At 34.6% G+C, this 12,465-nt stretch overlaps 1 protein-coding gene across 2 annotated transcripts in view; it reads right to left on the reverse strand.

The window, feature by feature from the left end:
• The window catches only part of DYNC2H1 (dynein cytoplasmic 2 heavy chain 1), a 317,131-nt gene that overhangs the window by 39,548 nt on the left and 265,118 nt on the right, over positions 1-12,465 (reverse strand). For both annotated transcript variants that reach the window (XM_053670464.1, XM_053670463.1), the window contains exon 85: positions 246-335. In XM_053670464.1, coding sequence (XP_053526439.1) covers positions 246-335 — 90 coding nt within the window. The remainder of the gene's footprint in view (positions 1-245; positions 336-12,465) is intronic.

Here is a 12,465-nt window from a genome sequence, read left to right on the forward strand (position 1 = left end):
TATAATCCACCTATATTGTGGACTTTTCTCTAAATTCTCAAACATTATAAAACGATACACTAAGCAAAAAACCTAATAAAAATTTTTATAGAAAATAACATGACAAAATGAGAGATAAATAAATGGTGCTTTATGTACAAAATCATGATATTCTCACTAGTTGCTAGCAAAAAGGCTATCTCAATATGCATGTGTATAATATAATAATCATACAAACAATGCAATATTAAATAATTCAGTCTTACCTGTATTGCAAGGGCACGAGACACAAGGCCCCTGAGGTACTGTAAAGGATCCTCTGGCCCTTCCCACTTGCTCTGCCATAGGAGAGGGCACTGCAATTGAAAAAGGGCCCATATTAAGTTTACATATACCATATGACATATGTGCAATAGCCAAGATATGGAAGCAACCTCAGTGTACACCGACAGATGGATAAGTAATGAAACTAAATATCGTTCAGTCATAAAAAAGAATAAAATCTTGTCATGTGCCACAACGCAAATAGCTGCATTATACTAAATGAAAAATTCAGACATGGAACAACAAATACGATATATGTGGTGTGAACTTACGTGGGGAATCTAAAAAGGAAAACATACAAACAAGCAAAAAACCAGAAACAGACTTATAGATTCAAAGAATAACACTGATGGTTTCCAGAGGGGAGGAAGGTGGACAGATTAAAAAGTTGTAGAAAAATAAGAGGTACAAACTTCCAGTTATAAAATAAGTAAGTCATGAAGATATAATGTATGGGACAGGAAATACAGTAAAAAATATAATAAATGTATGGTGACATATGGTTACTAGACATATAGTGGTGATCACATTGTAAGGTACATATATGTTAAATCACTATGTTGTACACCTGAAATTAATATAATATTGTATGGCAGCCATATTGTAATAAAAATAAAATTTTAAAGGCTAAGATACCATTTTTCACATTAGATGACAAAGTCCTATCTTTGTAACCTAGCTCACTCTCTCCTACTTTCTCCCTTCCTTGCTCTAAGAGAAAAAGTTACCAAGTCAGGAGCTGCCTCAGGAAGAGGCCCACGCAGTAAGGAACTGATGTGATCAGTCAACAATCAGTGAGGCCTGAGGCCTGCCAGCAGCCAACTCCTCTGTGCTCCTAGAAACTGCGACCATTGCAGCCCTGACTGACTCCTGATTGTAGACTTGAGGGAAACTATGAGACAGAACACCTACCTAAGCCTCGCCCAACTGCTCAACCCACAGAAGGTGCCACATAATAATACATTTTTGTTGTTTTGTGCCACTAACTTTTAGGGCAATTTATTATGCAGCAACAGGTAACTACGAGAGTTACTGATATTAGTGGCAGGTGTTAATACATTAGTTCAAGAATGGTTAAGTCCTTATTGTTCATCCATTCAGCAGTTATGTACTGAGTGCCTAAAATGTAATGGCACTATAAGATCCTTAATATCACAGAGCTTGTATTTTACTGGGGGATAAAGGCAAAGTATATTATTCATTATAAGAAGAATATTACATAGTGTTAAATTCTATGCAGGGAATTACAATGTAATATGTGATACAATAAGAGTAATAAGACATTATAGTGATATCATAGAAGACTATGGGGAATAAAAGAATACAGTCTTTACTCTAAATAGCAATGGAACAAGGGTAGAAAAGACCACTAAAGGAGACATACAGCTAAAATCCCTTGTGGTGCTTTAATAATAGGTTATATTGGGGTGGCCTAAAAGTTCATCTATTTTTTTTTCTGTAAAATGGTTCCAGTAGCACTTAGTTGTCTTTAACTTCTTTTTCTTAAAGATTTTATTTATTTATCTTTAGTGGGGAAGGGAAGGAGAGGGAGAGAAACATCAATATGTGGTTGCCTCTCATGTGTCCCCTGCTGGGAACTGGCCTGCAACCCACGCGTGTGCCCTGACTGGGAATCGAACTGAGGCCCTTTGGTTCCCAGGCCTGCGCTCAATCCACTGAGCTCCACCAGCCAGGGCAGCAAGCATTTTAAAAAATGTCAAAATTGATGAATTTTTGTGTAGCCATTTTAATATTGAAGATGGAAGAAAATATGCAATGATTTCAGCATATGTTTTATTGTTTCAAGAAAGGTAAAAACATAGTTGAAATGCAAAAAAACCACAACAAACAAACAAACATCATGTAGTGTATGGAGAAGGTGCTGTAACTGAATGTGTCAAAAGTGGTTCGAGAAGTTTCCTGCTGGAGTTGTCTTGCTGGATGATCCTCCACAGCTGGGCAGCCAGTTGAAGTTGATAGCAATCAAATCGAGGCAACTAACTGAGAATAATAAATGTTATATATACCACACGGAAAATGGCTGACATATTCAAAATATCCAAGTCAATAAAGCTATTGATGAAAATGAAAAATGTGTCTTTTATGAAAAAATAAACCATGAGGAGTTTTTTGGCCAACCCAATATATCATATCTGGAGTTTCAATGGAAAAAAATGATTTAATGAAGAAAGTCTTAATGGGGGGGTTACTGTTAAGCTTTGAAAGTTTATTGAATTTTGACAAAAACAGAAAAAACTGGGTGCTTACTACGTGTGAGTTACTGTGCTAAGTGCTTGATATGCACCATCTCATATGGTGCTCACAATAATCCTCAGAAGCAGGTAGTATTATAGCTTCCGCTTTACAGAGGAGACGACGGAGACACAAAGAGAACAGCCTGCCCCCAAATCACAGAGCAGCGAAATGGCAAGTCCAGGACGCGATCCCACGCACCCTGGCTCTAGAGTCCATCTGTCAGCATCAATACTGCCTTCAACATATTTCGAATTTTTACAGTGCTCTACATATACTACACAATTTGAAATTAAACATAAGATGATGTATTTTGAGAATTAAAATTATAATGATGGGGAAATTAAGGATATAGAATAGCTTTATTTAACTAAACAAACATTTTTTTTAAATGTCAAAGGACTTGAACCAGGTCTAACACTAAATGTGACACATTTTTGCTATCCCATTCTTTCTGTGAGAGATATCACAGGAACAGAACAGGGTATGAGCAGCTGTTCATTTGTCCATTCCTTCTTTGAAGTATCGATTAATTGATTATTAAGCAGGCATCTGTTCAATAGCTGCTATTTGGAAATCGTTCGTTAGGTGCTGGGGATACAAAGTTATAAAACAATTTCTGTCCATAAAAGCTTGTGCTGGAGGGAGAAACAGAGAATAAAAGACACAGCTACAGACAATACAGTAAGTTCCCTGGTCATGGCAAGAACTGTTCTTGTAAAACACAAATATGAGCTACACGAAATCCAAACCAGGTATAAGGGCAAGAGTCAAGAAAGGCTTTCTGTTGGAGATCATGCTTGAGGTGAGTTTCAGAAGATAAAGAGCCTAGAGTCAAGTACAAAAAGACAGCAGGGAAAGGTAGGTGCATCAATAAAGTAAACACAGGAGAACTGGGCTGAGAGTTAAGGACCAGACCAGGATGTGTTTGAATGATTAGCCTAAGGAGTTTAACCTAGAAAGCAAGCTAACACAAAATCAAGCTTTGCCCAGTGAGGTGACACAGTTAGATTGGGGTTTTAGAAAGATTACTCTAGTGAAACAGGCAGAGCAGGCACTGTGGGGATGAAACGTCAATCAGGGAAGTCTGGAAGCTACTTCAGTGTAGATGTGAACCATAGGGGACCTGTGAGAAGGACAGCAAGAGCAAGCACGTCTGCAGCACGTACGTGTGCAGGCATGTTCCAAGCACTTATATCAACACAACGACACTTCCCAACAACTCTCTGGCATGGACACAACTACTATTTCCATTACAAACATTTAGAAACGGAGGTAGGAAAGGTTAAGTTACTTGCAAAAGAAAATATTTCAGTACAATCTTGAAGGTTTAAATTCCATTATACAATCTTATGTTTATCATGTAAACTTTAAAAAGAGGGCTGCTTTAGGAACTCTTCCCCTTTCCATTTAATAATGTATTTATTTATACCATGGTAATTTTTAGTGTAACTATATATACTAATTATTCTACTGACAGACACCACTATCCCACTAAAAAATATAATGCACTATTCCTCAAATATGAGTCCGATCCCGGTAATCCACTACCAGCAGCCTGCTGAAGGTAAACCCATACCGGATTTAAGGTCTGTGACGCATGCGTACTGCCGTGCTCGGACCAGGGAGACAGCACTGTCTCGGCTGCTTACTGCAAACACTAGAGGATGCCCTGGGCTTAAAGCGTGTGGGGGAAAAAGGGTTCAGTTAATATTTTATTAAAAAGAGAAAGGAAACACAGTGAGTTAATTCTAATGTCAATTTTACGTGAAAAAATTAATAATAGATATAGTTTACAAATTATCACTAACTTCTACACTAGCCATAATTTAAAACTTTATACGACTAATTAAATTAACCAACTCTATTTCAGAAACATATACATAAAAAGAAAATTATATTTCCAAAGAATAAAGACAGATTCAACAAAATGATTTCACAGTAAGAGGCCTTGCTGTTTATACATAAAAGGAAGCACAACTCAGAAGATCGATGATATGCGATAAAAGTTAGAATAGATTCCAATTTAATCTTACTAAGGCCTTTGCTTAGCTCCAAAGCTTTCAATCTTCTTATTAGTACAGAGGAAAGATTTATAAAACAATACCAGAACAAAATAAAGACTTTTAAATCCAAGATATATATTTAATCAATTTATTCTCTTCTTAGATATGAATCTAATTATAATTTTTTAAATTTTGTGTCTTCCCTTCTTAAAGAAACTTACTTGTTTTCTCAGAAATGTAACTTTTAGTTTCAGTTAAAAAGTTATAAAATACTTGGTAAGAGGTTACACTAAGTTATAAACAGGGAGAAAGATGAAAGCAAACCAAGTGTTCATCAATAATGCATGGGTAAACAACATATGGTATATGCCCATAAGAGGAATATCACTCAGAATTTAAAAGGAAAGAAATTCCGACACGTGTTATAACATGGATGAACTTTGAGGACATTATGCTAGTGATACAACCCAGTCATGAAAAGATAAATGATTTTACCTACATAAGGCACCCGGAGTAGTCAAGTCAAATTCACAGAGAGAGAATGGTGGTTGCTGAGGGATGTATGCTGGGAGGAATGAGGAACTGCTGTTTTCACGAGTTAAAGTTTCAGTTTTGCAAGATGAAAAAAGTTCTAGAGATTGTATGATAGTGTGAATGTACTTAACACTATTGAACACTATACTTAATAATGTTTACGCTGGCAAATTTCATGTGTATTTTGCCACAATTAATAAACATTGAAAAAAATTTAATTTAAACTGTATTTAAAACAAAGTTAAGGACCCCAAACTCATTAATTCCTAATTATATCATGACATTATCATCATCTATGTATTTCTGATCATGCATATTGTATCTGTAAGGTGAGAATACCATTTTCAGTGTGCTAATAGGCATCTCTTCCCAACTCCATTCAGTAATCTGGCACTGGTAATTTGCAATCGGCCATGGTAGGAATTTACACCACAGGAATCAGTACATGCTACAGACCAGGGCTTCTTTTTGGGAAAGAGCCAGTTAAATATTTGCCAGCACAACACTGGATTTATCCATACTGTTGCATAAATCAATGCTGATTTTTTTGTTGCTAATTAACTTTCCATTTTATACAGACATCACAATTTGTTCACCATTTCATCTGCTGAAACTTTGGTTGTTTCCAGTTTTGATGATTAAAATTAAAGCTGCTATGAACATTCATAAATATTTGCATGTGCTTTTACTTCTCTTGGGTGAACACCCGTGAATCAGTGGGGTCATATGCCACATGTATGTTTGACATTTTAAGGAAAAGCCAAGCTGCCAGCAGTGTGAGTTCCTGCTGTTACGCAGTACAATTTGTCATTTCAATTCAAACCATTCTAGTAGACATACAATATGGTCTCATTGTGATTTCTAAAAATCAATTGAGATATAGTTCACATGACATAACATTCACCCTTTTAAAGTGTACATTTTTGTAGGTTTTAGTTGTTTCTTAAGGATGTGCAACCATAACCACTCTCTAATTCCTGAAAATTTTCATCACCCTCTAAAACACTCTGTATCCATAGAGTCACTTTTCTATTTCCTCACGAACAAAAGATTGCTTTCATTTATTTGAGTCTTCTTTAAGTTCTTTCTTTATAAAGATTTTATTTATTTATTTTTAGAGAGAGGGGAAGGGAGGGAGAAAGAGAGGGAGAGAAACATAGATATGTGAAACATCAATCAGTTGCCTCTCACATGCCCCCATCCTGGGACCTGGCCCCCAACCCAGGCATATGCCCTTACTGGGAATCAAACCAGAGATCTTTCAGTTTGTGGGACAACACCCAACCCTGAGCCATACCAGTCAGGGCTTCTTTAATTTCTTTCAAGGCTGTTTTGCAGTTTCCAATGTAAAAATCTTGATTTTTTTGTTAAATTTATTCACATCGATTTATTCTTTTCCATGATATTATACATAGAATTATTTTTCTTAATTTCCTTTTAGATACTGTAAGTGCTTTATAAACTAGCATTTATTCCTATTTGTATAGGTATACAACTGATTTCTATATACTGATATTCTCATTGTAATTTTAATTTTCATTTCCCTAATAACTAACTATATTGAGCTTCTTTGAGCTTCATGTGCTTCTTTGTCATCATATACAATCTTAATTAAATGTCTATTCAAATCTTTTTTCCCTTTTATAAATTGGGATATTTGTCTTCTCATTATTGACTTGTGACTTAATTAAACATTTGTAGATACATGTTCCTTTGTTGGATATATGTATTGCAAATCTTTTCTCCTAAGACTATGGCTTACTTTTCATTTTCATAACTGTGTGATCAACTTGGGAATAATTTTTATATGTGTTTTAAGATACGGGGGTAGGCTAATTTTTGAGGGGGGAGGGACTTGGCTATACGCTACATTCCAATAGCACTTGCCAAAGAGATTTTCCTTTCTCCGTGCTATTGCCTTGGTATATTTGGTGGAAATCAATTAATCGTATATCTGTAGGTCTGTTTCGGGATTATTTATTGTGTTCCATTAAGCTATGTATGTATCTTTATGCCAGTATCGCACCGCTTTGATTATAATATCTTCATAATGAAGAAGAGTAAAACCTTCCATTTTATTATTCTTTTTAAAAATCATTCAGACTAAACTAGGCCCTTTGCAATTTTATATAAAAAAAAGGAAAACATTAGAATAAAATTGCCAATCCCTACAAAAAAATCCTGCAGAGGTTTTGATTGGGATTGTGTTAAATGTTTACATCGATTTGGAAAAAAATAACATCTAAACCACATTGGGCCTCCTGATTCATGAATACATCATTCAGTGCATCTTTCTACTTACTTAGGTCTTCCTTAATTTCACTAGTCAGGCTTTGTAGTTTTCAGTCTGTAGAAAAGTTTTACATATTTTTTTCAATTTTATCTCAAGACATCATCTTCCTGATACTACGGCAAATAATATTTTTAATTTCAATTTTTAATAGTTTGTTTCCAGGATATATATAATTTTATGTATTTACCTTGTATCCCATAACTTTACTGAACTTAAAGTTTCTTACTACCTCTAGAGCTTTTGTGTAGATTCCTTAGGATTTTGTGGATGATCGTATCTTCTGCAGTAAAGGTCAGGTTTCTGTCCTCCTTTCCAATCTGTATGCCTTTTCTCTTTCTCAAGTTGTTCCACTAGCTAGACTTCAGTACAGGGCTGAACAGAAGTGGTGAGAGTGGACCTCAATGCCTTATTCCTGATTTTAGGGAGAAAGCATTTAGCGCGTTACTATTACGATACTGGTAGCTTTTTCATGTGTGCCCTTTATCTGGTTGAGAAGCTTCCCTTCTAATCCTGATCTGATAAAAGTTTATATCATGACTGGGCACTGAGTTTTGTCTAACACCTTTTCTGCGTTTAGTGAAATAATAATATAAATTTTCTTTATTAGTCCATTAAAATGGTAAATAACATTGGTTATTTTTACTAATCCAAATTTGTATTCTTAGGATAAATCCCAATTGATCACAATGTGATATGCATTTCTATATTTTGTTGAATTCAATTTTCTAATATCTCAGTAAGTTTGGTATCCACATTCATTAAAGAAACTGGTCTGTAGATTTATTGTGATGTCTTTGTTAAGTTTCATTACCCTCACAGAAAAAAACAGAGAAGTACTTCTGCCTCCTCTACTCTCTGGAAGAGTTACGTATTATTGGTATTACTACTTCCATTTTGTTAGACGCTCTCTTTGTTGGTACGTTTTTAATAACAAATCCAACTTCTTTAACAGAAATAGGGTATGTCTTATCTATTTTTAATAAGCTTTGGTATTTTGTGTCTTTCAAGGAATTTGTACATTTCATCTAAGTTGTTAAATTTATAACCATAAAGTTATTAGTATATTATTCCCTTATTATCCTCTTAATGACTGTAAGGACTGTGTGACATTCTTTCTCTTCTAAATTCTCTGTTTCCTGATTTATCTTTTCCATTGATAAAACTTATGCTTCCATCATATATCTTATACAGGCTCAATATGCATAGCTCTGTGGTATTTTCATTTTATTTTTATTAGTTGCTTTAGGGTTTATAGTATACACACTTTAATTTATCACACTCTACCTTTAATAAATATTATTAAAAATTCAAGTAATAGTAATAAAACTTCAAATATTATATCAATAAAACTTCATGTATAGCATGTAAGCCTTACAACTGTAAACTTCCAATTCTATTTGCTATTGAATAAAGGTGGAGAAGTAAAAGAATAAACTCCAGAATTAAAAGTTGCTCCTAAAAAGAGAAAGTATACCCAGTTATTTGGCACAATAACAGTATTAAGTTAGGGACACTGAAGGAGAATTCCGAGAGACTGGAGATTCCAGCTATGCGCAGGCACCTAGGTTCTTACTGGCGTGGACAGGAACAGATGGTGAGAGTGGTAAACTGGACAAGGGCTACAAAAGCGCCCTATAACTGGTCAAATGTCATACAAAACACAAGCTGTTACTTTATTCTAATGGAAAAACACAAATTAGTTAATGCTAATAATTACCTTTTGGTAAAACAGTTTGGGTATGATTTTCCTAGTTACTTGTTTGCAGGAAGGTAGATAATTTCTTAAAAGGGGGCCTTTAAAAAAGGTGTGGCCCTCAACCCTTTTCAAAGAGCTATTCTCTTCTATCCCCCAAAGATCTGAAGTTGAATGACAGAGGTCACAGATGTTGATAAAGTGTAGTTGAAGGGGACAGAAAGGTGATGCCATTTTTGATAGGGATTCTCAGTACAGATCAGTATTTGTCAAACCTACCATACACTGAACCATTTCACAGACTTGATAAAACACAGATTGCAGGATAACACAGAGTTTCTGATTCAGTAGTCTAGGGCGGGTCCTAAGAATTCATACTTCTACAAAGTTCTCAGGTGATGCTCATGCTCTGGATTTAGAGACTGTACTTTGAGAAACACTGCCATAGAAAAGGCCACAGCAGGGAAAGGAATGAAAGGTAATACCTCTCTAGCAGACATTTTAAATCTTAGATGTCCTGAAGTCATATAAGCTCTGTATATGTACACATATTTTAATATGTGTACGTACACATATATTAAGAGAGTGCATCTCTTTCAATTTTCAAAGGTATCAGTGATCCAAAAAAGGTTAAAAACCAGCTGTTTACAAACTTATTTCTTAAAAAATAGGCTTTATTAGCAATTTTGCTATATTGTTGAGAAACTACCTGATATAAAAACTTAACCATTTAGTGTTAATATTCAAAATGTTAGGATAAATTGAAATGTATAGCTAATACAAACATTGGCTTTACAAGGCATACTATTAAAATAATTTGTAAAGAAGCAATACAGTCTATTAATTTCTAAAAAACAATAATTCACTTAGTGATTGTTCAGAAGAAAGATGAAATAATTTGACATTGTGTCTTCTCAATTTTTGTTGCATATTTTAAATTATTAAAGCTTTAATTTGAATATGTAAAACATTAACAATATTTTATAATATAAGCTATCTCTAATAACAAACAAATTGTAAGCACTGTGACTTTTTACGAAAAAAAGTTCACTAGATCACCAGAAACCATCACTAAAATAAGTCATAATTCTCTCTAGGACAATTTCTACTTTAATCATGTCAGAATCAGTAAAGAAAATAAAAGCTTCTGAGCAGCTAAAAAAAAACAGCATTAAAATGGAAAGAGAACCAGCCTTAAGGGAAAACATTATTTGCCAATGATACCTCAGGCAAGGGTTTTATCTCCAAAATATATAAAGAACTCACATGATTCCAGTCCAGGAAGAAAAAAAAAACCCAATTAAAAAATGGGCAAAGGACTTGAACAGACACTTCTCCAAGGAGGACATACAAAGGGTCCAGAGATATATGAAAAGCTGCTCAGCATCACTAGCCATCAGAGAGATGCAAATTATAAACACAATGAGATACCATTTCATACCGGTCAGAACAAACAAGTGTTGGAGAGGATGCAGAGAAAAGGGAACCCTAGTGCACTGCTGGTAGGAATGCAGACTGGTATAGGTACTGTGGAGAACAGTATGGAATTTCCTCAGAAAACTAAAAATGGAACTGCCTCTTGACCCGGCAATTCCACTGTTGGGATTATATCCTAAGAATCCTGAAACTTCAATTCAAAAGAACCTATGTACCCCAATGTCCATAGCAGCACAACTTACAATAGCCAAGTGCTGGAAGCAACCTAAGTGCCCGTCAGTAAATGAATGAATAAAAAAACTGTGATACCTTTACACAATGGGATACTATGCAGCAGAAAGAAAGAAAGAGCTCCTACCCTTCATGACAGCATGTATGGAACTGGAGAGTATTATGCTAAGTGAAATAAGCCAGACAGTGAGGGACAAATACTAAATGATCTCACTCACCTATAAGTGGAACCTAATCAATAAAACAAACAAGCAAGCAAAATATAACCAGAGACATTGAAATTAAAAACAAACTGACAGTAACCAGAGGGTAGATAGGAGAAGATAATGGTGGGGGGAAGGGGGAAGAGTTTTCAGGAACATGTACAAAGAACACAAGGACAGAACCAAAGAGGGGAAGGATCGAGGGTGGGGATGGGGAGTAGGAATGGCTGGGGGAGTGGGTAGTGGTGGGGGGAAAATGGAGACAACTGTACTTGAATGACAATGAAATTAAAAACAATTGTTGGGGGGAAAAGTCTTAAATTTGACCATAAAAAAACACCGAACAAACAAAAAAGAAAATATCAGGTACTGATGTTAAATAATATCTCATAACAGACAGTTTGTCACATTCAAATGTAATAAAATATTAAATTTTTACTCCAAAATAAATAGTACAGTACCAGAGTCACACTTTTTGGTAAAACTCTTTAGAAAGTAAATGTCAGAAAGTATTGTAATGATTGTCTCTTAGTGAAAGTCAGCCTAATCTCATTTGAGTTTCACCAAACATCCCCAAATATTTCAAAAAACACTCCATAATATAATTTAAATGTGCTCTGCAAAACACATTTTATATCCTTTGAGAGAAATTTAACAAATTCATTTTCATGAAAATAATAAAAATGTTTTTAAAATGCTGATATTTTGGAGGCTGCATTTTTAATTCAAAGTGTAATATATGGCATTTAATTTAATAAATTAGTAATGAGATTGTCTAAATCCTACATTAACACATTTTAATTAAGAAATAGGTAATCAGGACCTGTTGCTAGACAAATATGTTAAAGGGTCAAGGTAAGAGGAAGAAAAGTTATAAAGAATGAAATATCTATAACCTGTTTCTAAAACATAATCCTGTGGCTTAATCGAGAAAAGTATTTTTTATGACAAAGCCCATTTAGTTCTTTATCTTTCAACATGATCTAATGTAAGCCACATTACATTGCAATCATAGAAAATAATTTAAGTTATTAGTTTTTTAAATGTTTACACTAAAGGTTACCAGATAGTTAACAGTAAAAGCATTAAAAAAACACACAGGTTTATCAATTACCCTTTATATTCTTCATTAATATAATAGAGAACCCTCTTGAACTTCTACTCTATTCCGTGCCCTAACCACCGTTAAGATGAATAGAGAGTAACCCACACCATATCTCTACATCTATAAAATAATTTTGCACGATGCTACCAGACAGATGCTCCAAAAGCTGTCCTTTACATAATAAAGTCCCCTAGTAACAATAACAAAAACCAAGTAATATTTATAGGGTACTAGCTATAAGCCAAGCACTTTACCCATGATTCAATTTAATTCTCACAACAATCCCATGAGGTAGGTACCTTGACTATTCCAATTTACACATGAGGAAAGTAAATTTTAGAGAGGTTTAAGTGACCTGCCCAAAGTCACACAGCTGCTAAGTGATAGAATAGGACTCAAACAGGCAG

This window comes from Artibeus jamaicensis, unplaced genomic scaffold, assembly GCF_021234435.1.
Source record: "Artibeus jamaicensis isolate MK-2021 breed Jamaican fruit bat unplaced genomic scaffold, CSHL_Jam_final contig_585, whole genome shotgun sequence".
In the NCBI taxonomy this organism is placed as follows: Eukaryota; Metazoa; Chordata; class Mammalia; order Chiroptera; family Phyllostomidae; genus Artibeus; species Artibeus jamaicensis.